General features: G+C 33.3%; 1 protein-coding gene across 2 annotated transcripts in view; it reads right to left on the bottom strand.

The window, feature by feature from the left end:
* The window catches only part of LOC131071222 (uncharacterized), a 181910-nt gene extending 157967 nt beyond the window's left edge, over positions 1-23943 (bottom strand). The window contains exons 1-2 of one of the 2 annotated variants that reach the window (XM_058006987.2): positions 23739-23943; positions 684-768 (exon numbers count right to left, since the gene is read on the bottom strand). In XM_058006987.2, the coding sequence (XP_057862970.2) occupies positions 684-768; positions 23739-23842 (189 nt within the window). In that variant the 5' untranslated portion in view covers positions 23843-23943. The remainder of the gene's footprint in view (positions 1-683; positions 769-23738) is intronic. The other variant, XM_058006986.2, reaches the window with a different exon arrangement.
* Positions 23944-26368: the final 2425 nt, after the last annotated feature.

The raw sequence follows: 26368 nt of genomic DNA on the forward strand, positions 1-26368 counted from the left end.
CCTGTAAAATTTTATATCATTTATTTTTTGACCGAATAAATTCTCGAATTTAGAACAATATTTTTGCATTTGGTATTGAAATGATGGAATTTTCGATTTCAGGGAAATATAGGAAATGCTGTACGCAGTCTGAATCTCTAGATCATGCGTAAGGAAATACCAGGGAAAATATGGGCGGTATCATGAAAAGATGTTATTAGAATAAGAAGTGGACTACATTGCAAAGAAAAAAAACATAAGGCGTATATGTTCAATTTTATACTTGTCGCATCTTCAAGAATAACAATGATAATGATTCTCACATCTTTTCCATCAAGTAACAAGTAGTGTATGGCTATGATTCTCTACTTCTGAAACCCCATAAACACAGCGTAAACTGCGTTTTGGTATACGGCATTCTCTTCAGTAACACTAATTGCAATTGTACAAAATCTAACAAAATTGAATTTCGTATTTCGTATAATTTAACGAGTCAAAGACCTAGAAATATATATATGTAAAGTAATTCTGGTCCTCAAAAAGCTATAAATTGTACTACTGCCAAAAGAATTCCTGAGACAACATTTAAAATATCGCTTTGAACCGTTTTGACATGATAACGACCAACATCTATTCTACATATTGCAAGAGCGTGATTTTCAAATCAAACAAATGAAAGCGAAGGGCTCATAAGCAATGCTTACCACAAGATTCAAATGAACTGGAGTACACCCAATGGGAGGAGTATTAGGATTTGCACCAGTGATCGCTGCTTTTCCAGTTTCATACCTGCACAAGTCCTTAAATTATGATTAGCTTCTGCAAACATTCATGAATAAAAGTAGAGAGGAATGATACAAACTTGGAGTGAAGTGATACGACAAATGAAGGAATGAAGGGGAGCAGAGTGAAAATAAAACAAACATACAAATTTTACATTAAATAGAATAAAACATTACATCGGCTGATTGAGCTTCAGCTCATACATTCAGACAGACTTAGCTTCTTCCAACTTACATCGTCTTAATCATTCTGACTTTAGCTTCATACATTCAGATCTTTACATACTACTACTTACAGCTCTGAGGAGCTGGACTCTCAAAAGAGTGCAAACCAAAAACATCATCATTCATTATATAGAAAGATGAGCGCATGCCATAGAGAGCAAGACAGATATAAAATAACATATTTTAGACAACCCACAATCCGTGAGGGCACTGCAAGGACAGTGACAGGTTGGAGAAATAAATGTGAAATCCAAACGAATACATGGAAGATATATTTTTACTGTTTGTTCGAGTATACAGAGGATATGGAGTTGATAAGAATAGTGGAATATATTAATGTGCATACAGATGATGTGCAGCTGGGTAGTTGAGATTACATCTCCAACAATAAATAACATATTAAACAGTACAAGTTATAGCCATAGTAAAAGAAATGAAATTTTCATGATATAGTTGGGATCTCATGGAGGGAGCTTCCTAAAAAAAAGAGAGATAGATGTGGAGTTGTTGAGATTTTTAGGAATATTTTAAAGTTGTTGATCTCATGAATTTTGTAGTGCTACTTTTCGAAAAGATTTTAAATAATCTCATAAAAAAAAATATTCTTCGGACCCATTGTTGCTGATAAATAGAAGCTTAAACCCTCTCTCATAGGACCCCACCCTTAGAGAGAGCCTTAACTTTGGGCTTCTCAAAATTGTATGAAAAAATTTCAAATCACTCCTAATTTTTCACAACAGCTTATTTGACAAGTCCCCTACTTCCCCTACTTATAACTAAGGTTTCAAGGCCACATGATCAAATATGATGTCACGTCAGCATGCTTTTTGCCAAGGGGTCCAAAAAGGCCCAAAAAAAAGTGAGACCAATACTTGTGCACTAAATCATGTATTATTGGTTTGCTGATGTGGCATTACATGATTTGTTGTTTTTTTAAATTTAAGAAATATATTTCATTAAATTATGGTAGTCATTATCAACAATAACAACTTTAAAGACACAACTATTGGTAAAATATTGTAAAAAATATTAGACATTAAATCAATAAATGTCATGACAACTATTGAAATGTGCTCAACTATTAAATCCTCTCTCTTAAATATTAATTTAATTTATTAAATGATTAACCAAAACCCATTGTTAAAAAAGTGACCCATTGATTAAAAAGTGTAAAAAAAGTACTGAAAAATGTATAACTATGAGAAACAAAGGGAAATAATTTGCATAGAAATATACACAAATTTAATGCGTGAATTTTTATCTACTTGGAAGTTTATTTTAAATTTTATGTATTTTGAAATTCTTTATCTTTCATGTCTGTAGAATTCTTTTCATTCTGATGATGAATCATGGAAGAAATGTTGATGGAAAAAAAAAATACACACAATCGAATCCAAAAAAATACATTAGAATACAAAATGGATTGTGGAAATCTCATAGCTTTAACAAACCTTTGCCTAACTTCAATATGCATATCTTATTTCAAAGCAAAGCTACGTTTGTAGTAGTTCAAAGGATTATTATAAAAGTATTCAAAGAGAGAACGAGATGTCTGGGTAAACTAAAACTTAATGCATCGAAGAGAACTGATTGGTGGAGCGCAGTGCACGGATTGCATGGGATTTTATCTCACATTATACATTTTTCCCTTACTTTTCCTCAGCTGTCCTGTCTTTAAGAAGTTTGTCTATGGAAGCAATCATTGCTACTTTTGGACGAGTAATCTACGAGGTGTGACCAAGAAGAACAAAACTTTGACCCTAACGAATATGAAGAGTTACAGATTGTGAACCCAAAATTTTTTGATGTTCCCATTCAACTTGAAGAATATAGAAACTATTGTGAGCTTTAAAAATTAATGGATTGTAAAAAGTTTTTTAAATTCTTATAAGTACATACTACCAGATAATCCTCTTTCAAATCAGGTAGGCTAAACATGCATTTCCAACTATAAAGCTTCTAGAAACATGAGGTTCTATTTAAACAGCATATTTTTCAAATTACACGAAAAATGTACCATTTACATATATAGGAGATCTCTTTATTCATGTTCACAAAATTTTGAAAAACTGATAGCTTGCGATGATGTGTGATACATGTAAAGCGTAATGAGGTAATTTACATATATTTTTAAATAAAAATTTTCTTTCAAACATAATAAAATTTATAAAATTATATTTTTAAAGGGTATTTTTTATAAATAAATAAATAAATATAATAATTTTATTAATTATAGTAATTTTATTAATTTTTTGAATCAAATAATAGAATTTATTTATTTTTTTATAAATTTAATTTCTTTTCTAAAAATTTAAATATTTAGGAATTCAAGGTCAAGGCTATAATCAACTGGTTACAACAGGGCAACAAGGGGTCAAAGTTCTTCTTTAATATGTTGAGGCAAAAAGAGTTTAAGGAAAGAATGGATAGAATTTGGGAAGAGGGTAAAGAACTAGTGGACAAAGATGTCATTAAAAAGCATTCTTTATGTATTACCAAAGTTGTTTTCATTTGGAACTCCACTGCTAATAAAAATGCAAGAGATAAATGTAGAGCTCTCATCTCGAGGAAGATATCGGAGGGGGAGGCTAATGCACACAAGAAACCAATTTCACATGAGATCATCAAGGTCATCAACACCCTCAATAATGACAAGGCCCCTGGCCTTGATGGGTTGCCTATTGAGTTTTACAAAGAAACTAAGGAGTGGATAGATATGGACTTACTTCAAGTACATGAGGAAGAACTGAATAGGGGCTCATTGGGAACTGGAATCAACAAGGGGGTGATTAAACCACTCCCCAAAGATGGAGACAAGTCCCTCATAAAAAAATGGAGACCCATTACACTGTTAATTATGTCATACAAGATCCTGGCAAAAAATGTTATGTTAAGACTAGTGGATATCCTACCCAACTTTGTGAGTAATACTCAGACTAGTTTCATCAAGGGAAAATACATACTTGACAATCTCATCACTAGTTGGGAAGCCATGAATTGGGCCAACTGCACCAACCAAAAAAGTGGCAATGTTCTTAATTGATTTTGAGAAGGCATACAATCGGATAGAAGGGAATTTCCTCACCATGATGTTGGAAGCATTCTGTTTTCCAAAGGAATTTTGTTAGATGATTCAAATTCTGCTAAAAGATGCCTCTACATAGTTTGAGATCAATGGCTCCCATACCCAATCCCTTACTTTGGCGAGATCTATTAGGCAAGGGTGCCCACTTGCTCCCGCCTATTTGTTATTAGGCAAGGGTGCCCACTTGCTCCCGCCTATTTGTTATTAGGCAAGGGTGCCCACTTGCTCCCGCCCTATTTGTTATAGCATTTAATGCTATCTTCTATCTTCTTAGAGAATCAAATTACTCCCAAAAGGTCAAAGGCATCTCCTTGCCTAACAAGGAAGACCTAATCAACATTCAGTTTGCAAATGACAATGCACTATTCTTGGAGCTTGAAGAGGCAAACATAGATCCCTTAACTTTGAAGTCAGATCTCTTTTGTGAAGCATCAAGGTCCAAGATATCGTCAGCCAAATCCACCTTGCTTGGATGGGATGATGCCCCCCTATATGGCTTAGTAAGTACAATTATCAATGGGGAGGCCCCTCTAAGTAAGTTAGGTATCTTAGAGGCATCCCCTTTATAGTCAAATTATGTCTAAGAGAAATGTGGTTGTGGATCAAAGGGAAGATTGAGAACACGTTAGGAAGATAGAATAAGTAATACTTGTCTATGGTCGACAGAGTGCAGGTGTGTCAGAAGATCCTCTCTTCTTATAGTCTTTATTATGCTTTTGTGTGGATGTTCAGTAATTACCATATCAATGATATTCGAAAAGTAACCACGAAATTATTTTGGTCTGATGGTAAAGGTAATAGAAAGTAGCACTCGATCAAATGACAATGGTGTTGCCTAAGCTAGAATATGGGCGGATTAGGTCTCAAAGATCTTAAGATGCAGGGGATTGCCTTAGTTGTCAAATGGATATTTCATGCTTTGGAGGGTAATGAACCATGGAAGGTTCTAATTAGATATTTTAACATCAAGCTTGTTGTTACTAAATAGGCCAAGACCTAGAAGTTACTCCCCTTTAGTGATCTCATTGCTAGTAGTTTCCCTGTCTCCCCGGTTGGCTCTAATGTCTCCAAGGTTATATGGAAGGCATGGGAGTGTATTAGAAGCCTGATTTCTTATGACATATCATCAGTGATAATAATACCTTATTTGGTGAGAGGTCCATATAGTAGAACCTATCCTACAAAGATAAACCTCTTTCCCTTATCTAAGGATATTCTACTAAAAACTGGAATCTCAAAGGTATTTGTTATTTTAATGATATTATTGTTAACGGTCAATTAATTTCCTGGAATGCTCACAGTAAAAAATACCACCTTCCTCCTTTGAATTGGATAACATACTCTGTACTAAGGGAGGCTTGTCTCTGTTTCCAACTTCCCAAGCAGTGTTTTGTGGAGGAAGATAGATTTTATAATACTCAAGTGTATGGATGGTGCTCTACTAAATAACACCAAAGCCAAGTCAGTTTATGATGCATTATGTAGTAATATTGATTTGACTAATCATATTAATCATGTGTGGAATTTGAACTGCAGTAATAAGGATTAGCATAAGGTTTTTACCTATCTATGAGGCAGTAATATCACGCCCAAGAAGAAATGTTTCAAGTGGTTGTTTAATCTTCATAGATTACCAATTAGAAATAAATAACAAGATACTGATGTTTGTAGTATTTGTAGAGTTGTTGAATCTACTATGCATATTTTCTTTGACTGCACATTGTGGCTAAGGAAATATGGAACGACTTTGGAATTAAATTTTCTGATAGATTCTCTTTTCATGGTGTTGTTTTTGGATTCATTAATGGTATTAAAAAGGATAGTAATCTATTTTGGTCTCTATTATCATGTGAGATACTTTGGGTGATTAGGTCCCTTAGGAATGAAGAGAAATTTCAAGGTAAGGGTAGGCTGCATACTGTGTCTTTAAGAAGACTCATCCTTTACAATGTTGAAATACAGGTCACCATTGTCATTAGGTTAGCAAAGAATAAGTTCAAAAGATTTATAAAGGATGGTACAACTAGAGTGTACCTATCAAAATTATCTCATGGCTACACATGGTCCAAATTCAAGATTGAGAGATTACCATTTGTGAATGCATTGGAGGCCTTCATGAATTAAATAAATGAAGCTAGGAAAGTGGAAAGGCAACAACAGGCCCATGAGGTAGCTACAACAAAAATAGTGCAATGGAGCAGGAATATCATATGGATGGAAGGGCCCCTAGGGTGGACAGTGTGGATCGAGGAGTAAAATGATGATACCATCAGTCAATGTAGCAGATTTTGTTAGAAACTACATGTAGGATACAATATACGAATCACAATTATATACAAACAGGTTTAGTTTTGTTATATATAATTCATCATTTTATATATGGGTCACAAATGTATTCAATCGATGTATATGGACCAATTTTTTGTATATGGGTCAATTTTTTGTATATGGGTCAATGTTTTGTACATGGGTCACAAGTACTAGTACTTCGATAGTGGTCTTGTTTCCTGATTGGCATGAACCGCCAAAGTCATAAGCAATTACTGTAAGATGTTTTCTCATTATACTTAATATAAAAAAAATTAAATTAAATTTTAAAAAATTGAAATTCAGATAATAGGATAATCAAATATTAACATAAGATTTTATTTAAGATAAAGATATTGAATATTTTTTTATTAATTAAAATAATTTAGAAAATAAGATAAGATTTTTAGAATTTTATTTAGGTTACCGTTGAGATTAGAGAATATGTTAAGATTTTAAAAATGAAAAAGCAAATAAATATTTAGCAATCTTATAATTTTAAACCAAATAATAAATATAGATAAAAATTTAAATATTATTTAAAATTTTAAAGGCAAGATAGAATTTAGATAATAGAAAAATAAAATATTAAAATAAGATTTATTTAAGATAACAATATTGAATATTTTTAATCAATTAAAAATAATTTATAGAATAAATTATTTTTAAAAAATTATATTTAATTTTAGGATTAGTGAATAAGATAAGATTATAATCAATGTATAATTAGGATTAGGATTATATTTCAATTAAAATTAAAATATAATCTCAACAAAGGTTAGGTTTACAGTGAGCTTTAGTATACAAAATGATTCAATAAGAGTTATACATATGATGTATATAATACAAATTTGTATAGGTAAATTGGGTCATAAAGTATACAAATAGTAAAATCAATCTTTGTGTTTTGTAAAATTTTACAGTTTACAAGTTTAATAATTTTAAAATAACTCTTGTACTAAAAATAAAATCAATAAAAAAGAAAGAACAATGTGCATAAATAAAATAACTATCTCCATAATTATATTCTTCCACATCTTTACTAGATTTTCCTAAATATAAATATGCTAATTTACATATATTTTTATTAAAAAAAAGTATAATTTTATAAGTTAAAATTTACTTTGCCTTTAAATTTGATAATATTTTAAAATAGCCAAATTTATAAGAAAAACATATGTAATCAATATGCATCGAAATCTCACCTATCTAATCAACAGATTCAAATATGGATGTAAGTTCAATGATTTTAGGCATGATATGTTCTACACATTAAAAGTTCAATGATTTTAGGCATGATATGTTCTACACATTAAAAGTGTGGGGGAGAGGACCTTGAGTATTAACTTTACGCTTTTCAAAATCCCATGTAAAAATTTTCAAATTGTTCTCAATCTTTTTATAGTAGCTTACTTGACAAGTCCCCTACTTATAATTAAAGTTTTAGGGTCACATCATCAAATATGATGCCACACCAACATGCTTTTTGTCAAGGTGTCCAAAAAGACTCCTAAAAAAAGAGAGACAGATACTTATGTACTAAGTCATGTTTTATTGGTACGCTGATGTGACATCACATGATTTGTTGTTTTTTAGATCTAAGGAATACATTTCATTCAATTATGGGTGGTCATCATCAACACTAACAACTTTAAAGTCACAACTATTGATATAATATTATAAAAAAATATTAAGCATGAAATTAACAAATACTATAAACACTTCAAACTCTTCTTGATTTTAATCCAATCTTTAGTTCCTATTGACCTCTCAATGAAATTATGTACTATGAGGGATTGCAACTTCTTCAAAGAATGGAAGTGGTTGTCTTATAGCCACTTCAACTATTTTCTTGTTAAAAAAATATATATTCAAATTCTTCCTAGCTGGCCTCTTAATCCTTGTTTAAATCAGAAGTGGAAATGCAGATTTAGTTGTAAGTTGTGGAACAATTTGAGCACTCAAATATGGAAATCTAAAGCTGACTTTGATTCCCAAGTGTTGGCTTGGAAAATACTACACTGCAAGCTACATGTTGAAGCTAGATTGAAATGTATTATGGTTTAACCAGCTATTTGTCCCTTCTGTAAAGGTGTTGAGAATATAAAACACATCTTCTGGTATTGCATATATGTTAAAAAACAATGGATTGTTGTGTTTAAGGGTTTCCTTGCTATTTTTCATCATAATCTTAATTGGAATGAGGCTAATTTTGGTTATGGCATGTAGAATGAGGTTATTGTTGATTCTATCAGACAAGTTACTTTAAAGCATTTATGGAAAGATAGATGTACAACTATGTTTTCTAAGAATTGTCATCTGGCAACTGGCTTTCTAAGGCTTTACTCTAACATATTTCTTTAGGTGACTATTTTGATATCTTAGTCTCAGATTCTATGTAAGAGTAATTGTAAAGTTATGGATCAGCTTCCACACATCAAGGAGCAAGTTTTGAAGTTTCAGCTTGACAATAAACTTGGACACTATTTAAGATGGTATACTCTTCCAGGATGAGGTTTCTTTTGTTTCATCTTTGTATGCTATTGGTTAGAGCTATATGGCATATATTTTGTATGGGTTGTAGACTCTTTTTTGTTGAGGATTCCTTTGTGGGGTATCTTTGTATGTTTTGTTTTAGACTTCAAGACGCTCTGTGTGACTAGAATGTTGAAATATGTAATGAGTTTGAATTATAAGAATGCTGATGATTTCTATTTTTTGACAACCTTATGATTGCTTCATTTGATATAATCTTTTGCATTGATTTAATTAAAAAAACAATTATTAAAACATGATAAATACTCAATCTTCTCCCCTAAATAAGATATCTTATCCCTAAACACATTACTACCACAAGATTTTCTTTAGCATCATGCATTTCTTCCTTGCTTGCACTTAACTGTCCTGCCCGCGGTTGGACAGATTTTTTTATATTCACTATTGTGAAATCTGGAGGTGTCCTCGCCGAAGCGAGACTAATCCCCAGTGTCTCAAATATCTGTGAAAGCAACCATAGCTTCTCTTGGGAAAATAATATACATGGTGTCGACAAAGCGAAAAACTTCGTACGAAAAATGTTGTGTTCCCCACTAACTTTTTAACCATAGAAAAAAATTCTACAATTCTCGCTACCGTTGATAAAAAAATCCAATATGAAATAAGTCGAGCCGAACATGAATCTCGACAGATACGCACGTCAAACGGGAAATGTGAAATTGTAACAAAATTCACATCCATCATCATTCAACTCTCATTTCATAAAATATGTCAGAAAATGAAGACGTAGATATGCAACAGAATACCGTCTTTACGGTGAGAGAGAATGTATATTCAAATGCCGGTTTAACGAAGAGGCAGAGAGAACAAAACAGAAGAATAGAACATAGCACAAACTTACCTTACCGTTTTGTATTAAGTTTTAAAAAACCTCTCACATAGATTTAATTAAAAGAGACAGACAGACCGTTTCCTTCTAGCAAAAACTTCTATTAATTAAAAAAAATCTCAAAACAGAGTATACATCAAGCTTTTTACAAATATCTTTATCATTTAACACAAACTGAGCAGCTGCCATTATCATTTTCATACGAAGACTATATCACAAATAAAGAACTGGCCAAAGGACAGCGACCCTGTAGCAAGCTCAAAAAAAAAGGGAAGAAAAAGTTGAATGGTTTAGAGATAATAAATACTGAAAAATAAAGAGGGGCAGATGTAACAGGACAGATAACGGACAGTAGTCGTTGGGATTAAATAATTCAACGCTCTCCTTAGTTACAACTACCACCATCTAGGATATCCAAATAATCTCATTAGTGTCTCTCAAGTGGCCTTGTGCGGTTCCGCCGCCATTTGCAAGCGGCGGCGCTGAAGAATGTCATGGGGAGCGTGTTCGGCAAGAGGTTTGATATCTGTGGTGAGAGCGACGAAGTGACTGGACCAAGAGAAATGATGGAGGATTCTAGTTTCTTGGGGCGTTTAACTGGTCAGACCATCTCCCTTGGCTTCGGCTCCTGGATCTTCTTAGAGTTAACAGAATTCTTGCGCTGGAGACAAGTTTTTTACAGCCTTTCAAAAGAACAAATTGGACGCGAGTTAAAATTTATCTTCCGGCAGAAGCGAGGAAACTTTGAGGAAGCCAAAAATCGTTTTTCTCCGAACAAGTACGCTTTTTTCTAACAACTCTCACAGACAGTTAAATTTGCAGCGGCAGGTGTGACAGGTCTACAGCATGGAGCATGGGTTCTGCCCTATTCCAGCCACTATCCCATGAAGTTTAGTAATGAGTGGCAAATTGTTGTTTATTGTTGTTTCCAAGGCTGTTCATCACATTTTTATTTGCTAATTCATCGACTCGTATTGGCCCGTCTACAACATGGATTTTATCATTATAAAAGATAAATTATTATAGCAAAGATAATTAAATCTTTATATTGATTTAAAGGATTACACGAATTTCTTGATCATTTGATTAAATGATCAAGCATCAAGAATGTAGAACATTCTACTTCTTTATAAAGAGTTTACAGACAATTCCAAAGAATGGTTCATGCAAATAGCAAAGACATAGAATAGCATGCAAAATCTATACTTAGAACACCTATTTTTATTTAGAACGCCTATTTTTATTTAGAACGCCTATTTTTATCTTCATGCAAGACTGCACATGCAATTCTCCTCATGTAAAGTGAGAGAAATTAATATTCCAAAATGGTCGAATAGGGCCATTAAGTTTACTTATTTTCTTCACATTTAAGGTTGTCACCTATCTAAGTTCAATTATTGTGCATGTGAGGCTACCATTTTAGATCTTCCTCATACTAATGCAATGTTCAAAGTCAACCCCTTTGCTCCTACTTTGTAGTTAACATTGGCTTAGCTCCATCATTAGAAGCAAATTGTTGAGACACAATCTACTAGAGGCACTCCTATCAAAGCTAAGTTACATTGGCTAAAGTGAAAAATTGAACTTCCAAAAAAAAAAAAATTCAAGATATTTGATCTTCTCATACTACTTAAGGCATTAAACAAATTAAAGATGGACAAAATCTGCATAAGGAACTTTTGAATATCCTCCACACTTTTGTGAAACATTATGAACAAGCTTCAAGTTTCAATATAATTCTCTAAACATGATTAGATTCTTTGTAAGAGTGCCAAAGTTGTTCCTTGTTAGCTTTCTTCTTCTCATCAAACCTAATGCAATCAATTGCTCTCCATTACAAATCTTCATGAACCAATATTGACCATGGCTAATGATAAAGCCCTTAGCTATGATGGTTTTCATTATGATTCTACAAGACCCTTTGGGATTGTGTGGAGGAAAATTTTTGTAACATATATCTTGAAGCTTCGCATTCTAATTCCTTAGAAAAGGTTATTAATTAAGTATTTATAAACTTCATACCTAAGTCTAGAAATTAGGAGGATATCTACAACTATAGACCGATCACTTTGCTCAATTTCTCCTACAAAATCATTGTCAAATCCCTCGTATAAAGTTATGCTATATTTTTCCTTAGTCCTAAGAAAATTGGTTTCATCAAATCTAAAGTTATTCAAGAAAATATCATTATGGTGTGGAAAGGTATGGAATGGGCCCAATGATCTCATCAACATGCCCTTAGATCATCAAAATTGATTTTGCTAAATTTTATTACTAAAATGAGTGGCGTTTGCAAAGCTTCATGCTTTGGGATTTCATCCTTTGTTTATTCAATCAAATTGTATGCTATTTGTTGATGCTTCAACTTGTCTCAGTATTAGTGGCATCAATCTAGTATTTTTGGCCTCTTTAGGTCCATTTTCCAAGGGTGCCTTTATCTCCAACGTTGTATATGTTTACTATTGAAGGATTTGGATAACTCTTAGCTCGTTCAATTTATCATTATCTCCTATTCATGTGGCTAATTAAGTAATCAAGATTTTAATGCTTAATATTATGATGAGACCCTTTCATGGACACTTTACACCCCATTAATTTATGGGGTAAATTGGGTGACTAGGATCCTCCTTGCCTCCTTTTGCTCTTTCTCTCACCGCTTAGGATCTAATGTTTATTATTTTATGTTTTATGTTTTAATGTTCCAAGTTGTAGCCTTCTATGGACTCTCGAGTTGTGACTATATCCATCCACCTTTTCTTGTGAATATGTGTAACACTATCTTATAAATAATAATATAGACACCATTCATAAAAAAAAAATGTCACATACTCCTACATATTTGCCTGTGACATAAAAGATGTGTGCAATTAACTCTTGTAATGTCAACTTGAAATTCAAGTTGATAGAAATTAGACCTTCATATCTCGATGCCCCTCGTCACCCCAAGTTTCGCTTACAATCTAGTTGCAAATTATTTTAAAGATGACTTCTTATCAATGGGACCCTTGTAAAAAACCTATAACAATCCAAAAGGGAAACTAAAAGGGTGGCTGCAAGAAGTTGAGTCCCACTTTTGGGCAAAAAGTGGAAGTGTTTTCCCTATTTTTCAATTTTTTTGTTGATTGATGTCAAAATTTGAGGCACTTAGAGATTGAATCCGAAAAAACTTTAGTAATAGAAAATGTAGTGCTCAAAGTCTAATTTTCAAATATGTAATTTATTTCAATACCCACATGCTAGAAATTTCTTTTTAGTAGGCATGTTTAAAAACCACCTTTTCAAAAGGTTTGTTTCAGGACCATACCACACATGTGTACGACCACCATATTTTGACGTAAATAAATGAATTTTTGCAAATCCTTCTGGGAAAAGATACCTAAGACACCAAATATTGATGAGAATATTTTTTCTTATTTTTTTATTGAATATATTTTTTTATTAATGTTTAATTGACTATAAAGTACATTTTCAAAACATCTGGTGTATGACCACCATAATTTGATGAAAAATTCATATTTTTAAAAAAAAATTTAATTCTTTAAAAGAATTGTATGTAGATTGATGTCATGTAATATATATTCCAAAAAACCTAAAAACAAAAAAGTTATTAAAGTTTTACTAAACCTCGCTATTTTACATTTAAGTACCACTTTTGACTAATAAATAATACAAAAATATTAAAAATAATAATATCACTATGAAATTTACATTTTTAAATCAGAAAAGTGAGAACTCTAATGGGTTTTTCGTTTCATCAAAAAATACGATCAGGAAGACCTTCAAAAAATTACGGCAAAACAGAAATGTGGTATACCAGTGCCTTAGCCATTTTTTGGAGGTCCAAGCATAGGCTTGGTCCTACCAAACCTAACCCGAAGCCAAAACCGACGCATGGGTGTGTTTCCCGCTCCATCTTTTATGAAACGGGCACCTGTTATTTAAAATTTTAAAAATGGGCACCTGTTCCTGTTTTTTAAATTTGTAGTATTTTAAGAAACATGTGCCAATTTTTAGAAACGGGTACACGTTTTAGAAACAAGTACCCATTTTTAGAAACGCGTGCTCGTTTCTGAAAATCATGCACCCATTTCTCTACGATGGTCCAATCCTAAACGAGCGCCCGTTTTTCAAAACGTGCACTCATTTTTCAAAACGTGCACTCAATTTTCAAAACGTGCACCCGTTTTATTTTTATGGGTTGGGGACCTAAAGCTAAATGGGTGTCTGTTTCTTAAAAAACACGGACTCATTTCTAGCGGCAAACTTTTATGCTCACAGACTTCCACGGAATTGGGACCCAACTTCTTGCACCCACCCAAAAGGTGCACTACCAATAAAACTCTCCCCCTCTATTTGTATTAGAAATCTTAAATGCAATCCCATATATTCTTCTTGAATCTCTTCATCACTCGTGTTGTGAGAAGAACTCATGATGACACTATAAGAAATGAAATTCATGGTTACCATAGATGTCATAATGTCATTAAAACATGCAAAGGATCTGTAGTACCCCTACTCGTTTGAACTCATATTTTGTTCTTGTTATTCTCAGTGGATACATTATCATCATTTGTTATTCAAAATTATATAACATTGTTCCATGTTTTATCTGATTATGAGATATATGATTTATTTGCAGTATTTATGTACTTATGTTTTATGGCATTATGTGGTTCATTGCTATGTATTGACGCTTTACTTCATATATGCACTGTGTGTTGTGTATCTGTGAGTGTATGGGATGCAAGGGGACGATTTTCCTTCACTCATCTCGGTGAGACAGGGAACGTCGCGATTCTCCTTCATCGGTGTGTATGTTGTAATTTCTATGTGTGTGTGTGTGTGTGTGTGATGCAGGATGTTGCAGGTACAAGTACCGGGTAGGTACGGGGTATCGTCTCCACTTGGCTACACAGGTCTAAGCGTGCCTTATATTTTCCAATGGAAGTGAATGAGATAGTAGTTGACCCTATTTTTAGTCAGTTACACTCGGGTGAGTGCCTTCAGTTAGTCGTTCTGTGAATTGGTTTGGTCTTCATATTTTATTGTTTGATCTTTATAAAAGTCGCATGATGCTTGCTCAGTTTGTGTGTCTAGTGTTCCCAATTTTTGTATGTCATTGGTAATTGCTATGTTTATTACGTCTATAAGAGTCAAGTGATCTAGTGACTTAACATTGTTTGCAAAAGATGAATTAATATCTTGGTATGAGTTGATATGAATTTTATCAGCTTGTTAGCTCGATAGTTGCAATTCGATCGTTTGAATATATGTAAGGACATTATATACACGGAGAGCAATAGTCACTTATAAGTAGTTATTGGAGTTAAGATAAGGTGATTGTATTATCAGTAGTTGATATCGCCCATCGGATTATTGTGTTTTTGGATTATGCACGTATATAGTTAGAATTATAAATATATTATATTTAATATGTTTTTCGAACGGGTAATATATATATATATAATTCGATTGTTCGAATATAAATCTATATGAAAAAAAAATCATTAGTTATAAGTATTTGAAATCAAAGTATATATTTATACTTTTAAAAGTAAAATTGTTATGAAGATAAATGTTTAAATATTATAATGAAAGTTATTAATTAATTATTAAAATATAATAATGAAATTATATTAAAACAAATAAAACAAATTTGATTTTATAGGAGGTGGCGGGGGTTATAGTTAGTATTAGGTAAACGGTGGTCGATGGTAATATCGACCACCCCCCTTAATATAGGGAGGGGTCGGTATTACCACCAACTACCCTCCTCCTTCTTAAACCACATACTCCCTCTTCCTCCATTCACACTGCAATCAGCGGGCAATGACACCTCTCGCCCCTCTCATTGTTCAAAACGTTAAACTGCCACTCCTCCTTCATGATGCAACCGAACTCCAAGTTGGTCAATGCGGTGGAAGCATAGTAATACGGTTTGTAAACAAACCAACTCTGCATGGCGATAATGGCGACCATGTAGGAAGGGACACCGAGTGGCAAGGCATACGTGACATAGGTGTAAGTCGACTTGGCAGCGAAGACGATTATTATGCCCATAACAAACACTTACGTGTTTGACAATTTGCTTATAACTTCTTGTTCCTTCCCTCCTTCATATCATTCTACCACAATTTTTGGGCGCATAACTGTAGAGTGAAGATGTAACTGAAAGAAGTTCATTAAAAGACTCCTCATCAACTCCATAATCGAGCCTTAGATGTAGGAGAGGTCAGGTGTAAATTCTAGTATATAAATAGAGGTGTGGAGTAAGGAAATGGGGAGGGAATTTCATTTTGCATCGAAGGGAGGACGGGGAACTAGAGAGAAGAGAATTGGAATGGAAGAGGAAGGTAGAGTAGAATAGATAGATAGAGTATTTTAGGTGGCATTATAGTGAGATAGTGGAAATATTTTAAAAAGAAGTCATTTTTGGCATCCAAGGAAGAGTGGTGGATTGTAGAAAGAAGAATAGAGTTAGAGAGGATATTGTTTGAAAGTATCAAGAGAGTTGTTTTTTTTTTATAGAGTTGGAAAGTATTGGTGAAAAGGATCGCAAGCAAGGTGCATTTATTGGCGAAAGAACGTTAAGGTCTTGCATATTGATCAACATTTCAAATAGAGATGGTACGTGTCAAACAGACAACTCGCAAATCCGTAGCAGGATATGCTCATTACTTGAAAGTCAAGAAAGATTCTCTGACACCTGTCAAGCCTGTTGTGGATGACAACCCTACTAAAGAGAACCCAGCTCCTGAAGAGAGCAAAAAGATAGAAAAAGGTCCTACTCAGAGTCCAACTAAAGAAGTTACTATTGAAAAAGGAAAAGAACCCAAGCTAGAGTGCTCGCTAGAAAAGCCGATAGTTATAAGTTCTGACTCGTCGGAGGGGTATACCCCCTTAAGTGATAATGAGTTTGTGGGGTACTTTCCCCTGAGTGAAAGAAAATCTGAAGGATATACTCCTTTAGATCATGTAGAGTCTAACGAGTGCACTTCTCCATTTTTTCCGGAAGAATGATGTAACACTCTAGTGTCAAAAATAAAAATAAAAATAAAGACATTATTCTATTGAGAAATGTATTATGTCTTCTTGTAAGACTTCTTTGATGAAATAAATATATCTATTTTGATCTTAGTCTATGGTATAAGTGGAAATTATTGTGGTTGCGTACCTATAGTAGTTAACAAGAGTAATTGAACTCTTAAACATGATAATAAGTGTTAAATTATGTGTTATACCGACCAAATTGTTCTTTGTGTCTTGACAACGTATATTCGTACTGCAAGTTAATTTTGTGATAGGTGTTGGTACGTAAGATTACCTTGTTTATATGGTGGTCGCAGCTAAGTACATTGAGTCATGTTGTCAGTATGTCTTGTGTACTGTGTTTTGGCCAATTATTTAGATGTATAACCTTAAGGAAATGAGCCACTATGAGTTGTTCGTAATGGTCAACCTTAGGTTAGTAATTATGTATCTTTCATCCGAGGTATGTCAAAATTGGGTATGGCTGTCTGTGTCGCCATAGAGTTTTGTAGATAGAACTAACCTGTAGTGTCCTAAGAGAGAGAGTGTCTTTCGAGCGGGGGCCATGCCCGAAGTGGTGGCAGGATAACCCATTGGAAGTTGGTTAAGAAAGTGAAAATCTAATAGATGATTAGGGAAGGGTAGAATAAAAGTTAAATAAAATAATGTGCCTCGCACATAGGTGAGTGCTAGTACAGGGCTCATAATGTAGTGAGAAGGCCTAGAATGGCAAACTTACACCTTGTCTTCGTGAGAGGATTGGTAAGGTCCGCATGAGTCTTAGTTGGAATCGGAGGTTCGGGAGAGGTTACCAGGATAACCCAGGATGGGGGTCGGGACCTATGGAGGCTGTACCATGGTATCCACCGTAAGACATGCGATGACACTTTCTCCTTTGAGTCACTAGTGTTTTGTGAGTTGGGTCACATGATTGTGAGTGGAGTCTTGTAGTCCTTTTGTTCTTGTTTTATTTTGCTTGCTTGAGGGTTATCTACTATCTCCAGCACGGTGGGGTGGTTCCTTTTTGGAATCACATGGTCGGGTGGTAGTGTCACTTCCCATCGGATGTACTGGAACGTATCTTCAAGCGAGGAAGGACTTCACTGATGTTCTTGGTTCGTGGTTCATGTACCAGCTCTTATTCCTAACCATTATTCAGTTGAAACTAGAGGTCTTGAAAAGAAACTTTATGTAGCTTTCATTTTGTAACATTTTAGCTCATGATGTAATTTTTTTTTAAAACATGTATTTTTGAATATTGTAAGCAAAGAAACATTGTAATGTATGCTATTTCAATTACTTAATTCTTTTGTATATATTATATGATTGCTTTGAAGTATTTTGAATTCTTTCATTGTGGAAATTTTATCTTCAATATTTAATTTACGAAGTAATATTCGTTGGTAACCCTTAGGAAATTCAGGTGTTAGACTTCGGCTGTGTTATTAGATGTGCTAAGGTTTAATTCATGCACTTAATCATATATATATATATATATATATATATATATATATATATATATATATATTATTTCACCCTTAGTTGCATAGATTATGATGTTTTCCTTTAGGGTTCCTGACGGGGCATTACAGGATCAAACACAAGAATATTGTTTTTGTTTCTCTTACTTTAGGTGGCACGAAGTGGAAGTACAAAGGATATATTCTTCTTGAATCTCTTCATCGCTCATGTTGTGAGAAGAACTCATGATGACACTATAAGAAATGAAATTCATGGTTACCATAGATGTCATAATGTCATTAAAACATGCATAGGATCAAACACAAGAATATTGTTTTTGTTTCTCTTACTTTAGGTGGCACGAAGTGGAAGTACAAAGGATATATTCTTCTTGAATCTCTTCATCGCTCATGTTGTGAGAAGAACTCATGATGACACTATAAGAAATGAAATTCATGGTTACCATAGATGTCATAATGTCATTAAAACATGCATAGGATCAAACACAAGAATATTGTTTTTGTTTCTCTTACTTTAGGTGGCACGAAGTGGAAGTACAAAGGATACACAAAAATATGAATCCTTATTCTTCAACCTTTATCAACAAAGATTCAACTTTTATTTTTTTTATTTCAAGTTGCATGACACTTAGAAGTAGATAATACACAAAAGAAAAAGTCTTATTTTGACTTGTAAATTTTAATTACTAATCAAATTTTCATACTATTGTTATAATGTTAAAATCTAAAAAATTTATTTATAAAACTCAATTAGAAAATTATAAACCCCTAAATTAGTTACTTAATTGGTAAATTGAAATTACTAAATTGGAAACAAACAAAAATAAATAAAAATTGTCATCAAGGGTCAAAACTTAACTTTAGGATTGAAGAATGTGTTGATTCAATGATTGTTTAATAAAGACTTTGCACTTGCCCATCCTCTCATTTTACTATCACGCTTTCTAATTTGCTCACTCACTATCTTTCTTACTATTTTAAGCTTGTAGCTACTATAACTTCCAACCTTGTCATTAAAATATGGAAGTGATTTGAGTGAGGCATAAATATCTATTTATAAGTTTTTTTTTGTGATTTCTTAAGGTGTGAGTAGGCCCTATAGACCACTAGAGTTAAGATTAATAACAAAATGATCAAAAAAAAAAAAACTTTGACACCAAGGACATCTAGGCATCTTAAAAGTGTTGTCTAGAGACACAATTTGAGTGTCCTCAAAGGGTCCTAGGCAAATCTAAATGTCTTTGTAGTGTCTCCATAATATGAGGGCATCCCAAAAAAGTCTCCTCTTTTAGAGAAACATATCAACAACATCCCCAAGTACTTGGTAACAATAGTAGAATGGCGAGAGTCACTATATAGTGTAGAGCTTGGTCAATCTCCAAGGGGGAGATTGTTGGTATGTGGCAACTAATTATTGTCAACTACATTTCCCCCCCAAATCAATTACAAGGAGGGGTGCAAAGGGGGCAAAGCCCCTCCTGTGGGGTCTGGGGGGACTATTCCCTACCGAGGCTCGAGGGTAGAGCCCATGATAGGGGTCTGGGGGCAATGCCCTTAAGGGGGTCTTCTAGGGGCAATGCCCTAGAAGCAAAAATTGACTATTATTTAATAGAGGAGTCAACTATTATTTTGGTATGTAAATTGACATTTGTAAACTACTAAAAAGAGCTTGAAAAATAAGTGGTTGTGCAAAGTGAAATATCATCATATTGTAATTTGCTCACATTGGGTGGACCACTTAAAACGTCGTGTTATTTTTGCATCTTTTATTATGCATTATATTTAATATTATTTTTTGCTCCAATCTGCTTAAACCCTAACAATCACTTCCCCTTAATCCACGTACCTTAGAATCATGTCCCAAAAATGATTAGTTTGTTTAAGAGGGGGACACATCCCTATAGAATTGTGTGTCAATATAATAGCATTTATGCCAATAACATAGCTATAATTGTAACATGAGAGTTGGATTCTAATGATATTGAATATATTAAAAAATATCACTTAACATAAATATAACATCCACTTACATATCAAATTAATAATTAGTAATTAAATATAATATATAAATTATATTTTTAAATATGTTTTTAAAAATTTATAAACTACATAATATAAAATATAATTTATCTTTTTAAATACCTCATCCATTTTTTAGATATAAAAGTAACCAAAAATTCAAAATAAAATATAAATATATAATTTAACCATTTAAATATTTACTATATATATTCATATTAATTTTTAATTATAATTAAATAATTTATATAAATCCATTATTAGTTTATAATTATGTAAACAATGACATCTTTTAAATAACTTCATGTAAAATATTATGTTAAATCGAATATTCTTCTGGCCCCATCATATCAGTCTATATAGTTTACAATGTCTAAATGTACTTTTAATTAGCGTGTCAAAACAAATTCTCTTTCACACAGCAAAATGGGGCAACGTCTATCCAGCATCCAGCATCCAGCATCCAGCATCCGTGTTTAATAATTAGTTGAAAAAAAAACTCGTTATATTTTAATTTTTAAATACACGATGAATAAATCTGAGTGCTGCATAGACAATGGCTCAAAATGGGGCCTTAGGGATCCTAATAATCAAAGCGAATGAGCCCTTTCCAGACAATGCATATCTTCAATTCGCAAAGACCTTATCCCTGTCGGCAACCCTGATCTCGGAGCCAGACGCAGTACCAGTGTTTTCTGTACTGCCAATGGATAGGTTAAGAGTGGATCCGGAGGGAGTACTCCAGGCTCTTGTAGAAATGCCTAGTCTGGCTCTCTCAAACCTGCACAGTCCTCTCTGTAAACCATTTCATTGTGATAGATGATGATGGTTAAATTCCCTAGTTGAGTCATGTGGCCTCTTACAGGATCTTCTTCATCAATACCACGTTTATTTGTTTGAGTGGTCCTTCGCTCACAGGGCTATCTATACTGGCACCATGTCTATGCCTTCTAGGACAAGGGTTTACCTCCTTTGCTCTGTTCCTCTTTAGTGAGATTTCAACCTCATTCTACCCTACTACTTCTCTATTACACCAAAATTTGTCTTCAAAATCCCACTGACCTGTTTTGACCATCAATGGTCATAAATAAAAATTCCTGTTTTTTATATTTTTGTTTCCTTCTTTGTAGAGAAAAAACGAAGGGAAAAACTAAATAGTAAACTGAATTTACAAGCAGATTGAAGATTGACAATTCTATACAAGATCTCAGAGAACTAGACTATAATTGACTGAAAATCCTCAAGTTCAGGAAATTTATCTCGATGGACCTACATAACATGTCCCAGCGGAACCACAAATTTTCTCTCAGGAGACCCACAAAAATTTCAAATCAGCAGGTGTTGAAGCTGATTATTAAATCATAACATCTAAGAAGTTTTGCAAGTTTTTTATGATATTTTGAGATGGGGAGGTTCAGGCTCAAACAGATCGAAAAAACCCAATACGAACATATCAATTAGACACAGGTAATCTCAAGCACTCTCATGCAGATAAAAATATCGGCAAACATGGAGAGGAGTTTGGTAAATCCAATATGCAACCTTCTTTCTATCTACAATTAGGATGCCGTATCGCCACATGTTTACAAGACGAGCTTTAAAGGAGAACGATATACTCAAAAATGTCACAACCCCTAAACATCCTACTCTGCACACTCTGCACCATGAAGCAGAGTATTGTATCATCTGATTTAACAATATAGCCTGCTTTGAAGGAAAGATAGACCAAACAATAGAAGTTATGTAGAAGAAAAACTTATCAACCTGCTACAATAGATTTGATTTTGCAAATATAATGATAACCAAATGCATTTTCAAAAGTTTAACAAAGCATGTATTCAATTACCAGGAGTAACATTCTGATAGAACAAGAGCTTTCCCCTGAAAAAAGTCAGCTCCATGTCTATCATCTGTTTTAGCAACATAGATAGCCTTGAAGGGCAATTAAATGAAACAAAATTCGTATTCGGTGTGCTTTTCATTAGACAAAATGATTTTTAAAAGAACCCCAACTCTTTGACAGAGATTCACAAAGATGGGACACCGACAAACAGGACACAAAAGCTGTAAAACAGCAAAGCTGCCAAAACAAACAGTGGAACAACAATCCCAGGAAAAAAACAACAAATAAACAAAGAAGACAAAATCGTCCATGGTATGTTACAGAGAAGAATGTGTCGTGGATGTGGGATTCCCATTTTGGCTTGTAGCCGTGAATTGGCGGCTGCAATGGCCTCTGCAGCTTAGCCATTTTACATTTTTTTTTGCTAAGCTACGGCCTCTGTCTATATCTAATCACAATCATGATAATTGCTTTTCTACCCTCAAATTTTTGGTAACAAAGTTATGCACAATTTGTTGAACATCCAACATCCCAATAACCTTTCGTCCCCTTCAAATAAGACAATTTATATGTAGATACGGAGTAGAGTTTCTTTGCTTTTCTGGGTTGTTTAATTTAAATCGTTTGCTTTCATTTTAAATCGTGCACTTATACGGAAAGAAGGCACAGAATAACTAACTGGAACTCTTCTACTTTCAGTTTAAACCATCTATTAAACCGAAAAGGATGCACAGAACAAATGTCTGGAAGTTTCTTATGATATACAGAACCTATTAACACTATCAAAACTTTAAAAAGTGGGCGATTTCCAGATCATTTCACAGAACAATCTTCCACATCAGGAAACATTTAAAGTAGGGACTGGAATCTCCCAGGCACAAATGAACTAAAATAAAATTTGATTGAGCAGGCCACCTCTATCCACTTCCACCAAAATGTAAGTAAATCATTTTAGAAAAGGGGTTTTCCTAGGAAATCGATTTTAGAAAATGTGTTTTCCTAGGAAATCGAGATTCCTAGTAAAACCCCTAATGAACTGTAAACATTTTCCCTTATGCGACATCGGACCTCTAAATTCTCATAGGGTCATGGCGCATCGAAGGAGAGCTTTGCCTTCGGGTTGAAGCTGGAACCTACATTTTATATGCCGGCATTAAACTTCTGGGAGGTCCCAATAAGTGTGATTTAGCAGTCGACCCCTAAATCTCACCAGCCCAAAATGGATAAAATCAAAGTAGCAGCAAAAACACACAGAATTTTTATGCAGTTCATAAATTGCCCAGACCAGACCACATTTGGATTGACCAGGTGACCACCAACTGTAGAACTCAACCAGAAGCCCAGAGCTTGAGTATTTTTCAAGAATTTGCAAATATTATTCTGTTATACGTCTCAGCAGATAAACCATAAAATCTAAAGCTATAGTTAATATTATAATTCACTTCACCATAAATGGCTTTTACAAAGAGAACCTGGTTGAGGAGGGCTCCTTATTTCACATTTTACTTAATATGTTCCTCATTTACTTCCATTATGCCCTGTATTCTGTTAAAAGTTCAAAAAGAAATGAAAATAGATTAAAATAATTAGAGGGCTAAAATACCTGGTGCTCGTGCCGAGATGCTGGCGAACATCGAATTCAACACCTTCGGCGACTGCAAATAACAGAGTTATGGCCAAACCCACTACGAATTTCATTCTTCCCATTGCCAATCACTTAATACCAAAGTGCAGATAAACGCTCCAACGCTATATTAAGGTGTTCTTTAGTAGTAAGGTATTTAAAAATAAATGAGGCAGAGGGACTTTGGAGTGACGTTACCTGGAATTTAGACAACTAGTGGTTGAAGAGGAAGTAGCCCACGAGAATTTTGTGAGGAAGTAATGTTAAAAAGTCAGTGTATCATGGTATTTTTGGTACCTCGTTCCCAAGGAATATTATAGGAATATAAATATTCAGCCGATGTAATTTTATTTATTTATTAATGCAGCATTTTACAATTCAATAACAAGTTTATAATATATTATTTATTATTTAATAATTTTTTTAAAAAAATTTTAAAAAAATTGTTACTTTATGCTGGAAATTACATAATATATATTAAATAATTATTTAAATATTAAATTGTATTTTCAATATATTAAATTCTTGTGATAAACTTGAATCAACTATTTCAATGTTATAAGTCTCATTCAAATATTGATTAGAGGTTCAAATTTCAACTCGAATTGTTGGTTGAATGACATTGACCACTATTAGAACCATCACACTAGTTATTTTGTAAATCAATATGAAAATTATGTATGTCTTCGATAAAATTTTAATGTTGACTTACACTAACACTAAATATACTTAAGTCTATGTTTATAAAAAAATATTCACTTATTGAAATAGTATGTTATTATCTAGTATCATTTTATTGCTTCTCACAAAAAAATAACTAGCAAAAAATGTAGTCAAATTTTGTTAAGGTATATCATTTTTCAGTTCTTGTTTTGAGAAGGAATATTAGTGTATATATTGGATGCAAAAATTTTAATTATTTAGTCAATGTTCATACATAGATTTTTTTTTAAATGAGCAACAATCTTATAGTATATAATTAATTTTTTATTTAATAATTTTAAATATGTGAGTTAATTATTTCCTATTTATTCAAATTTCGATCAAATTGTTATTTAAATTTTATCATATTTTCAACACATTAATTTTTTGAGATAAATTTTAACTATGTCAACAATGTAAGTCTTATTCAAAGACTAATTTGAGGCTCAAAGTATAACTCTATTAATATTTGGATGTTGCTTGAGTGACATTGAAATCTTTCTATATTGTGAGATCATAGGATAAATCAATATAAAAATAAATTATACCTTCGGTGAAATCCTTTTTCTATAAAATTATATTGTTGACTTTTAAATTATTCAACTTTTTAAAAAATACTTACACTAAATATTCTTATTTTTTGTAAAAAATAATTCACACTCATTGAAATGGTGCATGTTATTATTTAATATCATTTTATTTCTTCAATGCAAAAAATGACTAGCACTTGAATGTAAGTCATCTAGATTAATCACTCACAATTACTACAATAGTGCACTATTTATGCAATCTAATAGACACTAACCTTCACTCCAACTAACTAAGCACTGGTGTGAACCAATGCAATTTAGTCACTTGAGCACATTCTTGATCCAAAAATCATGTTTTCAAGGCTTTAACTTGGAGTTATTTCAATTTACAATAAGGTGTATTTTAACAACTCTATTGTCCTACTCGAGAAAAAAAAAGAAAAAACTATTTCACAATTTTTATCTCCACTAAATACGCAAACTAATCAACAATAAGAACCAAACACAATGTCTATCTCAAGTGCGTTATATTGATATTAGTCTTTTTAAATGAAAATAATTAGATTATAAAAATAATGACCGATACATATAATTTTTATATAGTAAATTATAAAATTATAAGAGTCTACATTAAATTAAAAGTCATCTTTTGATTAATTTCTCTTTCTATCATAATATTTATAAAATTTTAATAGCATTATATGAATCTAACTCTTTTAATATAGAGTTTACGACACTATTCTTTTTGGTATATCCTCTCTGTGGGAAGCTAAGGCTTGGAAATCCTTTCTCAACTCCTATGCTCTGGCCTCTGGCCAACACATTAACTATGAGAAGAGAAGCATTTACTTCTATTCACACTCATGTCCAACTCCAACATAAAGTATGCAAAATCCTTGGTTGTCAAAGGGCCTCCCTCCCTGGCACCTACATGGGCCTCCCCTTGACTATCAAAGATGTCTCTAATTCCTTCTGGATCTCTATCCTCGAAAGAATGCAGAAGAAGTTGGCTGGTTGGAAAGGTAGATTCCTCAGTAGTGTTGGGAAATTGCAGCTGCTCTCCTCCTCCCTCCAAGGGATCCCTATGTACTTCCTCTCCCCTTTTAAGATTTTTGCGGCCATGGTTGCTAAGCTAGAGAATATCCAAAAGACTTTCCTTTGGACAGGAATGGAAGAAAAGAAGAGGCTCACCTTGGTGGGTTGGGACTGAGTTTCTCTTCCGAAGGCCATGGGCGGGTTGGGAACCCGCAAGATCTCAAGGTTCAATAAGGCCCTTATGACCAAAATTGCCTGGAAGCTTTTGAATAAGGATACGGAGTGGAGCAGGATCATCAGGGCCAAATACCTGGGTAATGGGGACTTCTCCTCTATTCTGAA

This window comes from Cryptomeria japonica, chromosome 7, assembly GCF_030272615.1.
Source record: "Cryptomeria japonica chromosome 7, Sugi_1.0, whole genome shotgun sequence".
NCBI lineage: Eukaryota > Viridiplantae > Streptophyta > Pinopsida > Cupressales > Cupressaceae > Cryptomeria > Cryptomeria japonica.